At 33.2% G+C, this 19,563-nt stretch overlaps 8 protein-coding genes and 1 non-coding gene across 9 annotated transcripts; 5 read left to right on the forward strand and 4 right to left on the reverse strand.

Annotated features, from left to right (window-relative positions):
• Positions 1 to 746: 746 nt before the first annotated feature.
• Positions 747 to 820, reverse strand: ASCRUDRAFT_t137. The gene has a single exon. It is a non-coding gene; the product is annotated as a tRNA-Ile (tRNA).
• A 121-nt stretch (positions 821 to 941) lies between these two features.
• HAM1 (nucleoside triphosphate pyrophosphohydrolase HAM1) lies at positions 942 to 1,741 on the forward strand. Its single transcript, XM_020193689.1, has one exon. The coding sequence runs from the start codon at positions 1,017 to 1,019 to the stop codon at positions 1,632 to 1,634; it is 618 nt and encodes a 205-aa protein (XP_020045954.1). The 5' UTR covers positions 942 to 1,016; the 3' UTR covers positions 1,635 to 1,741.
• On the reverse strand, positions 1,612 to 3,177 carry ASCRUDRAFT_76998 (S-(hydroxymethyl)glutathione dehydrogenase/class III alcohol dehydrogenase). The gene has a single exon (XM_020193690.1). The coding sequence runs from the start codon at positions 2,954 to 2,956 to the stop codon at positions 1,817 to 1,819; it is 1,140 nt and encodes a 379-aa protein (XP_020045955.1). The 5' UTR covers positions 2,957 to 3,177; the 3' UTR covers positions 1,612 to 1,816.
• Positions 3,178 to 3,709: 532 nt separating this feature from the next.
• PCT1 (choline-phosphate cytidylyltransferase) lies at positions 3,710 to 4,729 on the forward strand (the record flags this gene model as incomplete). Its single annotated transcript, XM_020190761.1, has 1 exon — positions 3,710 to 4,729. A coding segment is annotated over one exon (1,020 nt), but the record flags the coding sequence as incomplete, so codon positions are not given.
• A 1,291-nt stretch (positions 4,730 to 6,020) lies between these two features.
• ASCRUDRAFT_76999 (uncharacterized protein) lies at positions 6,021 to 7,043 on the reverse strand. The gene has a single exon (XM_020193691.1). It carries the CDS (start codon positions 6,958 to 6,960, stop codon positions 6,193 to 6,195), a length of 768 nt encoding a protein of 255 aa, XP_020045957.1. The 5' UTR covers positions 6,961 to 7,043; the 3' UTR covers positions 6,021 to 6,192.
• A 320-nt stretch (positions 7,044 to 7,363) lies between these two features.
• CPD1 (2',3'-cyclic-nucleotide 3'-phosphodiesterase) lies at positions 7,364 to 8,686 on the reverse strand. Its single transcript, XM_020191071.1, has 4 exons — positions 8,421 to 8,686; positions 8,183 to 8,369; positions 7,914 to 7,936; positions 7,364 to 7,874 (listed from the first exon to the last, which is right to left on the reverse strand). The coding sequence occupies exons 1-4, from the start codon at positions 8,615 to 8,617 to the stop codon at positions 7,436 to 7,438; spliced, it is 846 nt and encodes a 281-aa protein (XP_020045958.1). The 5' UTR covers positions 8,618 to 8,686; the 3' UTR covers positions 7,364 to 7,435.
• Positions 8,687 to 8,947: 261 nt separating this feature from the next.
• Positions 8,948 to 9,970, forward strand: ASCRUDRAFT_77001 (putative amidotransferase). Its single transcript, XM_020193692.1, has one exon. It carries the CDS (start codon positions 8,960 to 8,962, stop codon positions 9,794 to 9,796), a length of 837 nt encoding a protein of 278 aa, XP_020045959.1. The 5' UTR covers positions 8,948 to 8,959; the 3' UTR covers positions 9,797 to 9,970.
• Positions 9,971 to 10,444: 474 nt separating this feature from the next.
• ASCRUDRAFT_9316 (uncharacterized protein) lies at positions 10,445 to 14,650 on the forward strand (the record flags this gene model as incomplete). The annotated part of the gene is made up of 2 exons (XM_020195122.1): positions 10,445 to 13,551; positions 14,617 to 14,650. 2 exons carry the CDS (start codon positions 10,445 to 10,447, stop codon positions 14,648 to 14,650), a joined length of 3,141 nt encoding a protein of 1,046 aa, XP_020045960.1.
• Positions 14,330 to 19,479, forward strand: ASCRUDRAFT_77002 (pleiotropic drug resistance family ABC transporter). Its single transcript, XM_020193693.1, has one exon. The coding sequence runs from the start codon at positions 14,719 to 14,721 to the stop codon at positions 19,255 to 19,257; it is 4,539 nt and encodes a 1,512-aa protein (XP_020045961.1). The 5' UTR covers positions 14,330 to 14,718; the 3' UTR covers positions 19,258 to 19,479.
• Positions 19,480 to 19,563: the final 84 nt, after the last annotated feature.

Below are 19,563 nucleotides of genomic sequence, written 5' to 3' on the forward strand. Positions count from 1 at the left end.
ATGAGATAAGATAAGATGAGATAAGATAAGATAAGATAAGATAAGAAATTACCATGTAATTTAAAACAGTGAAAAAAATAATAGAATGAGCAACAGATAGATATTAACCCTTGAAATCAATATGAAAAATCTATTTCAAAATATTGAATCAAAAATAATTCCAAAATAACATGAAAATAATATAGGCATTAAAAAAAAGCTCCATTTGACCTGGCTTAAATCTTTTTGATATATTGTCATCATTTACGCTGTATAATAAGCTTAAGATCTTTAAACACAAAATAACTTATTATTAGACCAAAGCAAGAAGTTTAAAAGATCGCTAGAGAAACAAAAACATTGTACTTTGTAAATGGGAAGATCTGAACTATAGTTTTAGTTATGTTTTCTAGTTTTCATCGATTTCTCCAATGCTAACCAGAATCAAAACATGAAAGAATAAAAGCATAAAAGCATAAAAGACGAGATAGACACCAGGAAAACACACAAAATTGCAAGTGCTAATTTTGGTTAAGCAAAGAGAATTTAATCCAAAGCTTCTGGAAGGTAAACAGAAGCAAGCAAAAAAAATCAAAGCAGCAGTTGGGGCTGAGAAGATAGGAACAGCCTGAAATGTTTGCAGAAGAAGAGCCAGTGTTAGTGAGTGGCCCATTTTTGGGGGAGGTTGAAGACAGTGCTTTTGGTGTTTCTGCTGTTTTTGGTGCTTTGGTTTCTTGAAAGCCAAAAGGAGCCAAAAAAACAAAAAATGGTTTCTAGCAGGATCGAACTGCTGATCCCCGCGTTATTAGCACGGTGCCTTAACCAACTGGGCCAAGAAACCAAAGAAACAGCAAGCAGAACACTGTTGATTTTCAAAAAAACTATTTCTGCAGCCTTTTTCCAGTTTATTTTTTTTTATGACAAAACGACGCGATCACAAAACACAAGGTGTGTTCTTAGCGGTTATTTCTAAAAAAAAAATAAAAAAACAACACTTAACACTTTTGAGAGCTTTGATGGTCTTTGCTTGAGTCAAAATGGTTAAAGAAGTGGTCTTTGTGACTGGAAATTCGAACAAGTTAAAGGAAGTCGTCTCCATTCTCTCGGGACCCAGTTTTGACTCACAGGCTTCTGTTAATGTCGTAGGCCATTACAAGATTGTGAATCAATCTTTGGATTTAGATGAGGTGCAGGGCACTATATCTGAAGTAACAATAAAGAAAGCCCAACAAGCTGCAAATTGGATTAATAAACCGGTTTTGGTTGAGGACACTGCTTTGGTTTTCAATGCCTTTTACGGGGAAAACAATGGTGTCAATGATTTGCCTGGTCCTTATATCAAGTGGTTTTTGAAAAATTTAGGTCTAACTGGTTTGATCAATTTGCTATACAAATTCGATGATAAATCTGCTAAGGCTATTTGCACTTTTGGCTATTGCGAGGGTCCAAATCAACCTGTTTTATTGTTCCAGGGCATCACTGAAGGTATTATAGTTGATAAACCTAGAGGCCCAACAGATTTTGGGTGGGACCCTATTTTCCAACCTGTTGGTTTTAATGAAACTTATGCTGAACTAGATAAGAAAGTTAAAAACTCTATAAGTCATAGATTCAAAGCTTTAGATAAAGTGAAAGATTTTTTTCTCAATAATTAATTGTTTGATTCTAGTGTAAACAAAGTACATATAAATTTACGCATACATATTTACACATATATATTTATATAAATGAATGAATAAATGAATGGATAGATAAACGAGTAAATTAATTCATCGTGTGTTTTCCTCATCTAAACAATAAAAATTAATATTTATAATCTAGATGAAGAAGTTGATAGTTAATCCATATTTATCACAGCTCTTATACAATCACCAGCATGCATATCATTAAATGCAGTGGTGATTTTTTCTAATGGATATCTATGTGTAATGAAATCTTCTACTTTGATTTTTCCTGCCATATAATCTTCAACCAAGCCAGGTAATTGAGTTCTACCTTTAACACCACCAAAGGCACAACCTCTCCAGTTTCTACCAGTGACCAATTGGAATGGTCTTGTTGAAATTTCTTGACCAGCTGCTGCAACACCGATTATAATGGATGTACCCCAACCTTTATGACAGGCTTCTAATGCGTTTCTCATCACTTTAACGTTACCGGTGCAGTCAAAGGTAAAGTCACATCCACCATCTGTCATTTCAATCAATTTATCTACAATTGCAGTATCTTTTGGTAATTCCAATGGATTGACAAAATCAGTAGCTCCAAATTTAAATGACCAATCTTTTTTCTTGTTGTTAATATCAACAACAATAATCTTTCCGGCCTTCTTTTCAACAGCACCTTGGACAACTGATAAACCAACACACCCTGCACCGAAAATGGCTACATTTTCTCCAGGTTTAATATCAGCAGTGATGGTGGCTGCACCATAACCAGTTGTAATACCACAACCTAATAAACAGGTCTTATCCATACCAGCAGCTGGATTCACTGCAACAACAGAAACATCTGCAACAACAGTATATTGTGAAAAGGTAGAACATCCCATAAAGTGTAACAAATCTTGGCCTTTGCATTTAAATCTAGAAGTTCCATCAGGCATTAATCCCAAACCTTGAGTAGCTCTAACTGAACCACACAAATTGGTTTTACCACTTTTACAGAATTTGCATTCACGACATTCTGCGGTATACAAGGCAATAACATGATCACCAGGTTTAACGTTGGTAACACCTTCACCAACACTTTCAACTATACCGGCACCTTCATGACCCAAGACAACTGGGAAAGCGCCTTCTGGATCAACACCAGATAAGGTGTAAGCATCAGTATGACAAACACCAGTATAGTAGATTTTGATACGGACTTCATGAGCTCTTGGTGGTAAAACTTCAATATCTTCAATTGATAATTCTTTTCCAGCTTCCCATGCGACAGCTGCTTTACAAAAAATAGACTTTCCAGTAGTAGACATTTTAATATAAATTTTGATTTTTCTTTTTTTTTTATTTATTTATTTAGTTATTTATTTATTTATCTTGAGTTCAGTTTGTTGTTGATAAGTTGTGATGTGATTTTGTGAAGTTGGGAAAAGAAAACAAAGAAATAAAACAATCAAATAGCCTTTAGTTTAAGATATAAATTCGTTGATGAATGGTTAAAATGAAAAAATAAATAAATGAATATATTGGCAGGTATTTATATAAAGAATCTAGGAAAGGTTGAAAAATAAGGAAACTCAAACCTCAAAGAAACCAAATGAAAAAAACAATTGTAGAGATTTGCTGATATCATGATCCACAGATTGCGATGAGGATAGGAGATGGGACCGAAATAATTTTCGATATCTTCGAAAGTTATCCTGAATCATATAAAATTAAGTCCGACCTAGACTATTCCCAATCGAGTTATAAATTCCTGTCGCGGACTAGCGCATAAAAACGCACATACACCGCTACATACATGGTTATTATATAATTGCAATGAGGAAATGCAATTTGTGCTTACCTCACTACACGTGCCGGTCTGGCATTGTTGGGTGTTTTTGTTCTGCAGCAAAGAGCGCTCGTGCAGCATCGTCTGCTTTGGCATGTGAAAGTGGGCTACTCAACATTGCTCTGTTTTCGAGAATCTGTTCCTTCTTCTGCTGCTTTTGCTGTCACATCTGCTCCCATTCTCTTGTTTTTGCTGCTGGTTCTTCCAACTGCTGTCTGGATCCCTCATCACCATGTCTCCCAGAGTTTCCTCTTCTCGTCGCAGCGCTCAGTCTGTTGCCAATGGCACCAAATCACAGCTTGATCAGAACGCCCAATTTATCGATCTTTCCTCAACTTCTTCTGCTTCTTCTGCCTCCTCCAATCACTCAAACTCCTCCACAGCTTTGAAAAATGCTGTATCTGACACTATCCCTGACAGGACCAGATCTTCAAGAAAAAGAAAATATAACCAACTGATAAAAGGTTCACATCAAGATTTCACATCTGATTCTCGTCTCAATCGTTCTGAACCTGAATCTGAGCTTGATCATTTGCGAAAATTAAAGGAGTTTCGTAAAAAAGAAATTGAATATGATTCAAAAATCCCAGAGATTTATAAAAAATATCGCCCAAAAGGTTTCCCACTTGATTTGCCTGATGATATCCAAACTAGAAAAGTCAGAATATACTGTGATGGTATTTATGACTTATTTCATTTGGGCCATATGAACCAACTAAAACAGTGCAAATTGATGTTTCCAAATGTTTTCTTAGTTGTTGGTGTTCCAAGTGATGAAATTACCTGGAAAAATAAAGGTTTAACCGTTTTATCTGACACTCAAAGATGCGAAACTCTATTACACTGCAAATGGGTTGATCAAGTTATACCAAATGCCCCATGGGAGCTTAATACAGATTTTTTACTTGACCATAACATTGATTTTGTAGCTCATGATGATCTTCCCTATGCTTCTGCTAACTCTGACGATGTCTATAAACCTATAAAAGAATTGGGAAAATTTTTAGTCTCCCAAAGAACTGAAGGTATCTCTACTTCCGATATTATAACTAAAATTATAAGAGACTATGATAAATATTTAATGAGAAATTTTGCTAGAGGCGCTACAAGAGAAGAACTAAACGTTTCTTGGCTCAAAAAAAATGAATTGGAATTTAAAAAACATATTAATGATTTTAAATCTTATATAAAAAAGTCCAAATCAATCTCAAATGTCTCAAAAGATTTATACTGGGAAATTAGAGAATATCTTAAAATAAAAGCATTTAAAAGAATCACTTCCACTCCAAATTTCAAATCTCTATCAATGAACACAAAATCAATTCAAAATAATATCTTTAATAACAACAAAAACAAAAATACTACCATTCATTCAGATTCTGAAATTAACAATTTCGATAATAACAAATTTATTGACAAAAATAATATCAATACCATTAATGATAATATCAATGATAATATTAATAAAAATAAAAACATCAACAATAGTACTAATAGTCTGTCTCATGATGAAGATTCATTTCCTGGTTATATGTCTCCAGCTACTGATTTTGCATCAAGATACTCCCTAGGTCATCCTTCACAACAACCAAATAAGAAATCCTTTATTGATAATTTTAAAGGTTGGATTAGTAGAAGTGAAAACCCCTCTGATTTAGAATATGATGATGATGATGATGACGATGATGATAATCGTGATGACAATGAAGATAATGATAGTGACAATTCAAGAAGATCTTCTGGTCAATATTTAACAGTTGATTAGATTTTTGAAACTATTATTTTTATCCTTATTTATTATCCTTATTATCCTTATTCTTATATTTACCGCTAAAAAAATTCAATCGTTTTTAAGTTTTTTTGTGTTTTTAATAATTTATAATAACACTTTATCTTTTTTGTTTTTTTACTGTATTTTGATGATTATTTTTTCTTTATTAATCTCATACTATATCTGCTAATTTAAGTCACAAGCTTTTTATATTTTTATATTTTTAATTATTTCACCTACTTGTACATCTTATTACCTTCATTTTCAATTATATTAATATTTACCAATTTTTTATCTTTGTTTTACCTTTCCTGTAATTTTATAAACTTCATTTCAAACCCAAATAAGTTCAGAATCTTTAAGCATTGAATTAATTGATTGGAATCGTTCTTCAATCCTATTTATCTTGATCCAAAATTAAGGGAGTAATAGATTTTTATTATGATTGCATTCACAATAAACGATTCTATTTTTGTTCTAAGACAGATTCATTAATTTTAAATACTTTTTTAATAGGTCTTTAGTTGAAACTATAACATACCTCATCGCATTTTCAATTTGAGTAAAGCTGTATAATTCCTTCGAGAATCTTTTTTTGAAAGCTAATATTCTCTAAGGTGTGCTACTTAATAAATATTATGTTACAAATGATTTATGTCTCAAACCAAAAAAAATTTTACGGAAGTCAGTGTGAATAATATGTAGTACATATTTTAAAGGTCACAAAATAAACAATAGTAAAATAAATGTTTATTGATAAGATTTCATTATGAACTAAAATAAATTAGAGCAGATAATTAAACAATAAGAAAATAAAAAAATAAGAAAATAAAAAAATAAGAAAATAAGAAAGTAAGAAAGTAAGAAAGTAAGAAAGTAAGAAAGTAAGAAAGTAAGAAAGTAAAAAAAGAATAGTTGATGAAAAATTTTATAAAAGATTTCAATCATTGAGGACTAGTAAAAGCAGTAGCAATAGGGGAATTTGTCTTAATATGGCCACATTCAACTTCAGACTCAACTTCAATCTTATCATTAGTATTTTTCTGATTTTGGGATTTAATGAAAGCCAACAATTCATTTCCATTAATGATTTCTTCATGGGGATCCATGAGATATAATTTGTTGGTATAATAAGTTATTCTTCTTGCTTGCAATTCCAGCATATCATCTGCACTTGGATTAAAAGGAAAATCATCTACAAAATTGTTATCATCAGAAATTGAAAATGAAGAATCATCAATCAATGCAGGATAGCAATCGTTGGACCAAATTGTGTCGCCTAAGGGGAAAATTGGAACATCAAGAATCCATTTAGATACTTTTTCTTTATGAGGCATATTTGAAGCTTGTCTTGGTTTAAAAGATTCAGGAAATGTATTCATTTCAGTTTCATAATGAAAAAATTTCTTTTTATTATCATTAGCATTTCTACTATTTCTACTATTTCTATTATTTCTTTTATTTCTATTTGTACCATAATTATCCACTTTATTTAAGTTAATAAAGTCGTTATGAACAATTGAACTTGGCTTTGAACCTGTGGCAATAAATTCTTCATAATTTTGAGGAAAGGATTGAGGAGGCAAGAGAAAGGTTTTGGGAGAAAAGTTTTGATGAGCTAAAGAAGGGGATAAACTTTTGTTTGGACTTTTTGCTGTATAATGATTGTGAAGCAAAGGAGAAACATAAGCAGAATCTGGAGGAGCAGCCATGTAAAATGAAAAATCCGGTCTAAATAGTTTATTAGGAACAGGAGTTAAATACTAGAATAAAATATAAACGGAAGTTAGAATCTTAGTTATCTTAACTGAATTATAATAATTTAATAAAATATGTGTTTATTTACCATATTATCATGTAGAGTATCCATTTTTTGGTAACAATCAACCATGTTATTATTTCTTTTAAATAAACAAACAATCCAAATAAATAAAATAAAAAAAATTAAAAAAAAAAAATTGATATTAATTGTTTCTCACAAGAAACTAAAAATAAGAAAAAGGAATTGATCAAAAGAAATTGGATTTATATTGAAGGACCAACTGATAGAATATTGTAAAGATAAAAAAAACCAAAAAAACACAAAGACAATTTTTGTGTTTAAACTTGAATAAACTTAGAAAATGAAAACAAAAAACTAAAGAAAATTCCGTTTTAGTGTTTTTTATGTTTATAATAATAAGCGAGTTATTTATGAAAGTCAATTGAGCCCAAAACTTGCCAATCTTGAACATTTCCTTCACAATTTACTATTTTCAAAGTTCCATAATTCCAGCCTAAGTTTGGGTAATTGATTAAATTATTTTCATTTAAATTATAAATATCTAAAGAATCTTCTATTCTAATTTTGATGGTTCTAATTAAAGAGGAATTTAATTTGTAAATATTTGAATAAACGAGAGATAAGTGAGGATTAAATTGGTTGGTTGACCAATCTTCAGCGATTTTTTTTGCTTTTAGAGTTAAATCGTTTTCATTTAAAATAACGGATGGTGGTTTTGCGTTTGGTGGGATAATTGCATCTAAATCGTAACCGTAGTTGAAAGTTGAGTTATTATATTTATTTGAGGAAGATGAGGAAATTGAGAAATGAGAAGAATGATTATTAATCGATTTTGATCTTGATCTAGAGGAATTCCTTGAATGGGAAGGTAATTTTAGAGACGAATTTCTTGATAGAGACAGAGTCTTTGAGATTGAGGAGTTTCTTTTAAGATCAATAGTATTTTTTTCGTTTATAGTGGAGTTTTCTTGGTTATTATTGGTATTATTATTATTATTATTATTGATATTGGTATTATTATTATTAAAATTATTATTATTAAAATCATTATTATTATTATCATTATTGTTAATATTGTTATTATTGTTATTATTGAATTGAATTGAATAATTGTTTGGATTATTTAAAATTTTTAGTTTAGGTAATTCAACAAATAATTCTCTGATAATTCTAGCAAAACTGATCAAGTTTGGATTTTTAAAAATTTGAAAATGAATTTTATTAAAATAGTTTCTTCCAACAGCAAACTTATCAAATTGAATCAAGTTATTTAAATTATTTAAATTATTTAAAGAGATTTGGTCATTAATTGTTGAGTTATTAGAATCAATAGTATTGCTTTGATTTGAATCATTGTGCAAGATATTAGAGGATATATTTAAAGAGGACAAGGCAATTAAAGAAGCGTTCAAGATTTTGTTTATATCAGAGTTTGAAGAGATAAATAAATTTGAGGTTATAGTGATATGAGGTTCAAAAATTGGAGGAAAATCATCAAATAAAGGTTGTAAGCTGATAATCAAATTTGAGAGAACATCATACAACTGAGAGCTTTTTTTGGGAACAAACCAAAGAGCAATAGCCATTTCAGAAAATGCAATTGAAAAATACAACTGAGAAACTGGTATTGAGTCAATGTACTGGATCTAAAAGATATAAAAGATATAACGAATATAAATATATCAAAGAGAAGATCAAGAGAATAATGAAACTGATAAAGCAAGTTGTTGGAGCGAGATGGACAAGCCGGAAAAGTGCCAACCAGCTGGATGAAGCCAGTAGTGTGGAAGCACAAAAGAGTCAAAAGGAGGGCGAGCTCTGTGCACGAGAAAGTCACGTTTGGATTTTCCCAATCAGAAAAGATAAAGATAAAGATGGAGATAGATAGAGATAAAGATTGAGGGCAAAAGCACCAAGAAAGACAGGCCATGACTATTGATTCAAACAAAAAATACATCAGTGTCTTTGTTTTGGACACACCCATAAGCCACGATATCTACGCTGAGTTTGGGGATTTTGGCGATCAGGGAATCGAGTTGATGAAAAGATCACAGTTTTATGATCAGGAAGAGATTTATTTCAAAAGATTTGATGTTATCGGGAAAATTGAGTTGCCAGACTTAGGTGATGCTGAACAAGTGAAAGATTTGGAAAAAAACTGCTTGGGAATTTATTTGACAGGATCAAGAAGCGATAGTTTTACAGATGAAGAATGGATTTTAAGATTGAGCAAGTTTTTGAGAGAGGTGTTGGAAAAAGACGATATTAAATTGCCAATTGTCGGGATTTGTTTTGGACATCAGATTATTGGAAGGATTCTTGGATATAAAATTGGAAGAAATTTGAAAGGTTGGGAGATAGGAGCTACTGTAGTCCAGCTTGGGAAGAAATTTCAGGAGGTAATTGGTGAATTGGATAGTAGGCAGGAATTGGTGATCAATGAATCGCACCAAGACGTTGTGTTTAAAGAGTTGGACGGTGAAGGCAGTAAGAACATAGAAGCGAATGATTTTACAATCATTGGAACATCGGAAATATGTTCCAATCAAGGATTTATAAGCGAAAAGAAAAAGGTGTTGACCTTTCAGGGACATCCCGAGTTTTCCAAAGGGTTTATCCTCAAGAGCTTGTATGAGAAGTTGGAAAAAAAGGAAATTGATGAAGACGTAATCAAGCAAGCGCTTGAATCAACCGAGCTGTTGAAAAACGACAATTTGTTGATTGCTGATTTGATTGTGAAATTCTTCCTCGATAACAGCAAATAAATGGAGCAAATTACAAACCAAGAACGCCAAGAGATGCAGGCACAGGTGGGCGCGTGGGACTTGAGAAAGCGGTAAAACACGTTGGAACGCTGGACCCTGCGTTGTGGAAGCAGAGCGCGCGGGGGAGCTGGCCTCTGGCAGGCCCGTCTGATGATGGCTGATTGCGGGTGCCGCTGCCGCAGCGGTGGTGAATTGTAGCCAGACAAGGTGTGGATGGCGCGACGCAGCGCCAAGGACAGCAGCAGCTAGCACTGGCACCAGAGAAGCAGCAGAAACCGCAGAAACCGCAGAAACCGTAGACACAGCAGCGCCAAGGCCCAAGGCCCAAGGTCCTTTGTTGCAGCTGCAGCAGCTCTATTGCTTGGTATTACTGCATGTGTGCGTTGCTTTCCGTCTGCAGCTCCAGATCAGCGTGGTATAAATACTGCCCGAAAAGTCCCTCTTTCTCTTACTCCAGTTTCATCTGGCTGCTTCTTCTGGCTTATCTGCTTTAGACTTGTTCTTTGTTTCTATCTTTTCTCGTTGTCCATAATACTCCTACCACCAATACTATACTATATCTTCCATCTCTTTCTCGTTTTGTGCTTTTCGTCATATACTATATTTTTTTTTGCTTTCTGTATCCATATATCTTTCTCTCTTTCTCAAATGTCAATATCCTCAAATCATTCTCCCCACGATCTCTCTTCATTTCACTTTCAAAAAAGAGTCTCCTTTAACAGTCTTTTCATTGACATAATAGACCCTGAAAAGCCTCGTTTTGCTCCATCTTTTATTTACAACATAGACGGCAATTCTTCTTCAACCACTGATCTTCTGGCAAAAATTAAAAAAAAAAAGCTAGATTTAAATTTTGGTTATGCTCCTGTCAGGTCCTCTTTGGCTTCCTCAAACCTTGATCCTTCCTTATTTAAATTCGATAGTTTCAATGTAGTCAATTCTCAGGATATTAAATTGAACCATATAAAAAAATCAAACGAATACAAACTACAGAGAGAAAAAATTAAAGAAAGGAAAAGAAAAAAACTACCCCCTCCAAAAAATAAAAGTATTCTAAAAAAAACTTCTTTAAAATCTTCCTCTCTGAGCGAAAATTCAAGCTTGAGATTATCAAATTCAAACTTTTTAACTTCTTCAGATGATTCATTAGATGATCAAGCTCTAACTGATTCAAACACAAGATTAAATACAATTCATCCCGATTTATTTCTAAATCCAAAATCTCTTACTTCCATTCAAAATAACTCAAAATCACCCAATTCTAAAAAGAATTCCTTTTCAAACCCGAATTCCTTTTCTTCGGTCTCAAAAAAATTCTCTTCTGAAGATCAAGACTCTCAAACTTTAAAAAATACTCAGCTTAATATTCTATTCACAAGTGATAATTCCAATTTCTTTTATCAACAACAACAACAATCTTCTGCAATTGACATTGATGCCTTTAACAATATAAACAATTCCTTAACCGAGGAAAAAAAAAGAAGGAAATTAACTGAAATGACTGACGAAGAAATTTTAAAATTAGACAATCAGTTTTCTTTGAAAAAATCAACTGACATAAACACTGAACAGTTTCTAGGAAATCTTGTCTTCGAGTTTAACCTGAATAACAATAATACTATTGATAACACTAATGATGATAACATTCTTAGCATGAATAATAGTAGCTATACTGTAGATGACGCTCCAAAGTATAGCGAAGATGGTACAAACATAACAAATTTATTCAATAAACAATACCCTTCAAGGCCAACTGTTGGCTACAAATCCTTTATTTTAAAAAAAAGACATCCAGATTTCGATCAATTTTTATTGAAAAATACAATCCATAAACCCAAAGATCACTACACGTCTTTTAAACAAGAACAAGAAAATTTTGCCAATTTAAATATTAACAGTCTACCACCACTAATCAAAGAAGATTTAGAAGAAGAATTTCAGTCTTCCTCTCAAATAATTTTACTTTATTTAAGTGGCAGAAAACATACCTGGTCTTCAATTGATTACACTTTGGACAACTTGATTCATAACGGTGATCAATTGATTCTTATAACAACCATTCCTTCAAATTTTGAACTGATCGAAAACTGGCTAGAGTCTAACAGTTTATTGAAAATTAAAAAAAATATTAAAAAAAAGTCCTACAAAACATCTTCAATGCTAGATGATTTGGAATCGTCACTATCCAGAGTTAATTCGAGATCTTCATTTTCAAGTCTTCAATCGAAACCGGCTCCATCGATTTATAGTTTATCACTAGCAAATACAAACAACAAAAGTAGAGCGCCTTATAAAATTGTTCCCCTAGAAAAACAAGATAAAGGCTTCAAGTCGTCAAGTTATAAGAGTTTAAATTTTTACTACAATGGCAACAGCAATAGCATTAATAGTAATAGTAATATTAATAGTAATAGTCTTAGTAAATATAATGGTGAGAATAGTGATGGCATTACTGGAGATAAATATAATAGCAATAATAGTAATAATAATGAGCACTCAATTGAAATCAAAGACATCAACGAAAGAAATGAAAAATTAATTGAATATATCAATAAAAAGCTTTCCAAGTTGATGGACTATGTTATCAAATTATGTAATGAGAAACGATTAAAAATTGAAATCACTATTGAAGTTTGTTGTGATGAACCAATTAATAAAAAATATGAGGAAATCAAGCAAAAGGAAATTGAAAGTAATTATTTAAAGCAAAAAAATCTAAGTGAAAGTAATATGAATAATCTTAATGGATTCCGTAAAAACTCTGCCAATATTGAAGATTTTCTATTGTATAAAAAGGACAGTGAAATAAATAAAAAAGAATCAAAATTAACATCAATGTACAAGAATTTATTGCATAAGAAGTTAGATTTGAAATATATTTTCCGAAATGTGATTGAAGTATATAGTCCCAATACGATTGTCATTGGATCTAAAAGAGACGATCTTAAGTTAACTGTCGGAGTTGAAGAATTAGAAAATTTATCAAAGGTTACAACAATGTCATCAGAGGCTAATTTAAGCGAAGAGAGAAATAAAAGCAAAAGCATTAATGGCAAAGAAGGAGATTTATCTAAAATTCGAACTTCTGCTTCGTTACTTTACTATGATGTAAAAAGAGAATTATCAAGAGATAACAGTGGATCAGATGTATTAAGTCGAACAATAACTTCATTATCGCAGATTGACGGTGTGACTAAATTTGAAAAGGGAATTAAAAATAAAAGAATTAGACTATCTGAATTTTTGGTTAAAACATGCAAGATGCCAGTATTGGTTGTTCCAGATGTTTATTATAATGAAAACGGAGGAGGAAACAAACGCAATATCAACAGGAAATGGGATAATGATTGGGATGGCATAGATGATGATGATGATGATGATAATTATAATTATGACGAAGAATATGATGAAGAATATGATAGTGATGAACTGAGTGAAGAAAAGAAAATAAAAAAAATAAAGAAAGAAAGAGACTATGATAACAATGATAATGATAATGATAATGATAATGATAATGATAAAATAGTTTGTCAGGATTTTTTTGAAAAGTTGCTAACTGAAGTGAGTGATAAATCCCGTAAGGAGAGTATAAATTATATCAAAAACTCAAGATATGATTATTCTAATATGAAAAATAAAGGACATAAAAAAATTGGAAAAGAATTGAAGGACTACAAGATGAGTAGTGAATACACAGATTCAAGTGACAGTGAATCTGATGACAATGTGGATGAAAAGCCATACTTCCCAAAGGAGTTGAAGCCCAAGAGGGCAGCACCAGCAAACACCACGTTGCAGTTGAATGGAAAACCCAGAGCAGGAAGCAATTGCAACACTTCTGTGGCTGGAATGACCTCTCACATCCAGTTTTTAGATGAGCTCAACCACAATAGCAATACGAAGAAAGCAGTCAGCGCGACGAACATGTTGTTGGGAACAGATCTGGTTTCCAGCGGTAGAAGCAGGAGGATGTCGTACCAGGAGATATTGGCGAGATGTGACACGAACAAAGTTGCCAGCGAGCTGGAGAAGGAAGGCGACACTGCCAGGAGATCCAGCCGAGTGGAACCGGCGGGGCCTGCAGCACAAGCGGCCTCTCTGACGGCTGGAGCAACGGCACCACCAAAAGCACCGCTGAAGACAGGCTCCAAGAAGAGCAGCGTCTTCGGCGGCTTGATCAAAAGATGGAACCGAAAAAAGTAATACACAACACCGCGTCCACGCAGATGGATTAACGACAACACAATAGAAAAACGCTCAAATACGCGCATAGTCGTCAGCCACCGCTGCACATGCGTCTGCACAAGGCAGAACACGACGGAACACAGCGGAATAACGCCGTTCCGCTACGCCTGTTCGGACAAGTTAGAAAGCCGACGATCACGTGTATATACACAACGGGGCCCGGCAGCAGGGCGCGAGCCGGCAAGGGTCCTCTGTAAGGGGATGATTTGTAATTCTGGCGCCAAATTGTGTGGAAGAATTTCAGCACTTACGTTTATCTGCTGGCGGTCGTGTTTCTGCTGCCGGAAATGTTTTGCTTCTTTAGGAAATTGTGCTCCTTTGTTTGCTATATATAGGCGTTGGTTTTTATTGTGTTTTATCTCATCCACTTTTTATTTTCACTCTTTTTTTGTTATATATCTAACCCCATTTCATTTCATTTCACTGGATTTAATTTTATCTAATTTTATTTTATATTATTTTATATTATTTTATATTATTTCTTCTTCTTTGTTATCTGGGTTCCTCTCTTCTTATCCTCAAGTCTCTCATTCACCTTACAGAATACTCTATCATATACCCTTAATTTTCACCAGAACTCTATCCTTAAACTCTATTAGACATACATAATACTTCTTTTCAACTACCCTTTTTTGCCATCGTCCAATCACCTGAAATTGTCAGCCTCTCCATCAAAAATGAGTGAAGGCACATCTTCATCTTATGAGAAATCTCCTCAAAAAAATTTAAAACATGATTCCGATTACGATGATAATTCTATTCGTGAATATAGCGGCTTTGATTCAAATGCTGATCAAAATATTCAATCTTTAGCAAGACAGTTTACTAACAACTCATTGAATTCTGATCTTAATAGCAACAATAAAAATAAAAGTAACAGTAAATCATTCCTCAACATCATCAAAACTTTATCCAGAGTTTCAACTGTTCCTGGTCCTGCTCAAAACACTTTTCATAACGATATTGATCCCAAATTAGATCCAAATAGCGATGAATTTAGTTCAAAAGCCTGGATTAAAAACTTGAGAAAACTCATTGATACTGATCCTGATCATTACAAACATTTCTCTCTAGGCTTAGCCTGGAAGGATTTGAGATCTTACGGTGTCGCTGCTGACGCTGACTACCTCAAAACTGTCTCCAATTTCCCAATAAAATTAGCTTCGAATTTTGTCAACTTGTTTAAAAAAACTGATGAAAGTAAATATTTCGACATCTTGAAACCAATGGATGGTCTAGTCAAACCTGGTGAAGTTGTCGTTGTTTTAGGCAGACCTGGTTCTGGTTGCTCGACTTTTTTGAAAACTATTGGTGTTCAAACCCATGGTTTCCATGTATCAAATGACTCTTTAATTTGTTATGACGGTTTAACTCCACATCAGATCAGTAAAAACTATCGTGGTGAAATTGTTTATAACGCTGAACAAGAAGTCCATTTTCCTCAACTCACCGTTTATGATGTCTTATCCTTTGCTGCCAAATTCAGAACTCCTGAAAATAGAGCCCCTGGTGTTGATAGAGAAACCTATGCTAACCATTTGACCGAAGTTTATATGGCAACCTATGGCTTGTCTCATACAAGAAATACTAAAGTTGGTAACGAATTAATTCGTGGTGTCTCCGGTGGTGAAAGAAAAAGAGTCTCCATTGCTGAAGTCTCCCTTTGTGGTGCTCCCCTTCAATTGTGGGATAACGCAACTAGAGGTTTAGACGCTGCAACTGCTCTAGAATTCATTAGAGCTTTGAGAACTTCTGCTGACGTTCTCGATTCTACCTCTTTTATAGCAATCTATCAATGTTCTCAAGATGCTTATGACTTGTTTGATAAAGTTATCTTACTATATGAAGGCCGTCAAATCTATTTCGGCTCAACTGAAGATGCTAAAGAATTTTTTTTTACAATGGGTTATAATTGTCCTCCAAGACAAACCACTGCTGATTACTTGACTTCTTTAACCAATCCATCTCAAAGAATCCCAAGAAAAGGTTATGAAAATAAAGTCCCAAGAACCGCCGAAGAATTTGAATCTTATTGGAGAAATTCTCCCCAGTACTCCCAACTAAGAACTGATGTCGATGAATATGTCAATCATTGTATCACTGATAATGTTGTTGAAGAAATTAGAGAATCTCATGTAGCAGCTCAATCAAAAAATCAAAGAGCTAGTTCTCCCTACAGAGTAAGCTATGGTCAACAAATTAGATATCTTATTCAAAGAGATTTTAAAAGAATTAAAAATGACTTATCCATCACTTTAGTAAGTGTTCTTGGTAACACCGGAATGTCCTTTATTCTTGGTTCCATGTTTTATAATCTCGATCAAACCACTTCTTCCTTTTTTCAGCGTGGTGCTGCTCTTTTCTTTGCTGTTTTATTCAACTCCTTCTCTTCTCTATTAGAAATCATGTCTCTTTATGAAGCTAGACTGGTTACTGAAAAACATAAAATGTATGCTCTCTATCATCCATCTGCTGCCTCTTTTTCTTCTATTTTAACTGAAATCCCTTCCAAAATTATCACTGCAATTGCTTTTAATTTGGTTTATTATTTCATGGTCAATTTTCGTAGATCCGCCGGTCACTTCTTTTTTTACCTATTGAATGTTATTACTGCTACTTTTGCCATGTCTCATGTCTTTAGATGTGTTGGTTCTGCAACTAAATCTCTTACAGAAGCCATGACTCCTGCTTCCGTTATTCTTTTAGCCATGACTATTTTTGTTGGTTTTACTATCCCAACAAGAGATATGCTTGGATGGTCTAGATGGATTAATTATATTAACCCTATTGCTTATACTTTTGAATCTTTAATGGCAAATGAATTTCATGATAGAGAATTTCCTTGCGATACATTTATACCTTCTGGTTCTGGATATTCCGCTGATGATATTGATCCCAGTAATAGAGTTTGCTCCACCGTCGGCAGTGTTATAGGTCAAAGCTACGTCAATGGTGATAATTTTATCAATACCTCTTTTGAATATTATAATGACCATAAATGGAGAAATTGGGGTATTGTGTTAGCTTTTGCAGTTTTTTTCCTTTTTATCTATCTAGTTCTTTGTGAATATAATGAGGGTGCAAAACAGAAGGGTGAAATCTTGCTCTTTCAAAGGTCAACCTTGAAAAAAGTAAGAAAACAAAAAATTGATATTGAAAGCGGTAATGAAAAGATTCAAGTTGGACAAAATGAAAGTGATAGCTCAGATATGGCCAAAAAAATGATATCCGGCAAAGACATTTTCCATTGGAGAGATGTTTGTTATGATATCCAAATTAAAGATGAAACTCGAAGAATTCTAAGTCATGTAGATGGTTGGGTTAAACCTGGTACTTTGACTGCTTTGATGGGAGCTTCTGGTGCTGGTAAAACTACACTTCTCGATGTATTAGCCAATCGTGTTACAATGGGTGTTGTTACTGGTAATATGTTTGTCAACGGTCACCTCAGAGATTCTTCATTTCAAAGATCAACTGGTTATGTTCAACAACAAGATTTGCATTTAAGAACAAGTACTGTTAGAGAAGCATTATTGTTTTCAGCTTTTTTAAGACAGCCTGCTTCGGTTTCCAAAGAAGAAAAAATTGAATATGTTGATAATGTTATCAAGATTCTTGAAATGGAAAAATATGCAGATGCAGTTGTTGGTGTGGCAGGTGAAGGTCTTAATGTTGAACAAAGAAAAAGATTGACAATTGGTGTTGAATTGGCTGCAAAACCACAATTATTGTTGTTTTTAGATGAACCAACTTCTGGTTTAGATTCTGAAACTGCTTGGTCAATCTGTCAGTTGATGAGGAAACTTGCCAATAACGGTCAAGCCATTCTTTGTACCATCCATCAACCATCTGCTATTCTTTTGAAAGAATTTGATCGTTTATTATTTTTAGCTAAAGGTGGTAGAACTGTTTATTTCGGGAATTTGGGAGAAAATTGTCAATCTCTTATCAATTATTTTGAAAAGCATGGTGCTCCAAAATGTCCAAAAAATGCCAATCCTGCAGAATGGATGTTAGCTGTAATTGGTGCTGCTCCTGGTTCCAAAGCAAATCAAGATTATTATGAAGTCTGGATGAGTTCTAGCGAAAGACAAGAAGTTCAAAAAGAGTTGACCCAGATGGAAAACGAATTGATTAAATTGCCAGTTGATGACTCTCCTGAACATCATAAATCATTTGCAACTTCATTACCTTTCCAATATCTTCTTGTGACAAGGAGAGTTTTTGAGCAATATTGGAGAAGTCCAAGCTATATTTATCCAAAAATCTTTTTAACAGTTTTTTCTGCTTTGTTTATTGGGTTTTCGTTTTTCAAAGCAGGTACATCTCAACAAGGTTTGCAAAACCAAATGTTTGCTGTGTTTATGTCTTTAGTTATTTTTAACTCTCTTGTTGAACAAATGATGCCAGGATTCGTCTTCCAAAGAGAATTGTACGAAGTTAGGGAACGTCCTTCAAAAACATTTAGCTGGCTTGCCTTTATTTTGGCTCAAATCACTGTTGAAATCCCATGGCAAGTTATTTGCGGTACTTTAGCTTACTTTTGTTTTTACTATCCAATTGGGTTATATGAAAATGCTATTCCAACAGATGATGTTAATGCTAGAGGCGCAACAATGTGGCTTTTCTTTGTTTCTTTTTATGTTTACTGTTCGACTTTGGGTCAAGTTTGTATTGCAGGAATTCAAATGGCAGAAGCTGCTGCAAATGTTGGTTCTTTGCTTTTCACTATGTCTTTAACATTTTGTGGTGTTCTTGCTGGCCCAGATGCCTTGCCTCGTTTCTGGATTTTTATGTACAGAGTATCACCTTTTACATATTTTATTGATGGTGTGTTATCTGTTGGATTATCTGGAAATGAAGTTGTTTGTTCTAGTATTGAGTATTTGAATTTTTCTCCTCCAAGCGGTCAAACCTGTGGTGAATTTATGAGTGATTATATATCAACTGATGGTGGTTATTTGTTAGATGAAAATGCCACAGGGCAATGTGATTTTTGTTCTATTGCGAGCACAGATGTTTTCCTTGCTTCTATTAACTGTGATTTTTCCAGAAGATGGAGAAACTTTGGTATATTTATTTCCTATATTTTCATCAATTTCATCTTGACAATATTTTTGTATTGGTTAGCAAGAGTTCCAAAAAAAAATGATAGAGTGCAGAATCAAACAGTTGAAAATCAAACAATTGAAAATCAAACAGATAAAAAGCAATAAAGCTGTTTCCATTTATAAACTAATGGTTAGTTTAAAATATACTTTTAGAATTAAAAACAAATAGAAAATTTATGTTGTCTATTTATTTCTAGCATTTAATTACTTTCTTTTTTTTTTCCTGTTTCTCATTTTTTGTGATATTACTTTATTAATCCCCATGTTTCTAGAAATTAGAAACAATGTTTATTTTAATTCTTTTACAAAATTGACTATTTTTATTAATTTTTCTGTGTTCTTTGTGTTACTTCATTTAATATATATTCTGTTAAATAAAATACAAAGTTTTAATTTAAAATACCTTTTCTT

Source organism: Ascoidea rubescens (genome assembly GCF_001661345.1).
Source record: "Ascoidea rubescens DSM 1968 unplaced genomic scaffold ASCRUscaffold_11, whole genome shotgun sequence".
NCBI classification, from domain to species: domain Eukaryota; kingdom Fungi; phylum Ascomycota; class Saccharomycetes; order Ascoideales; family Ascoideaceae; genus Ascoidea; species Ascoidea rubescens.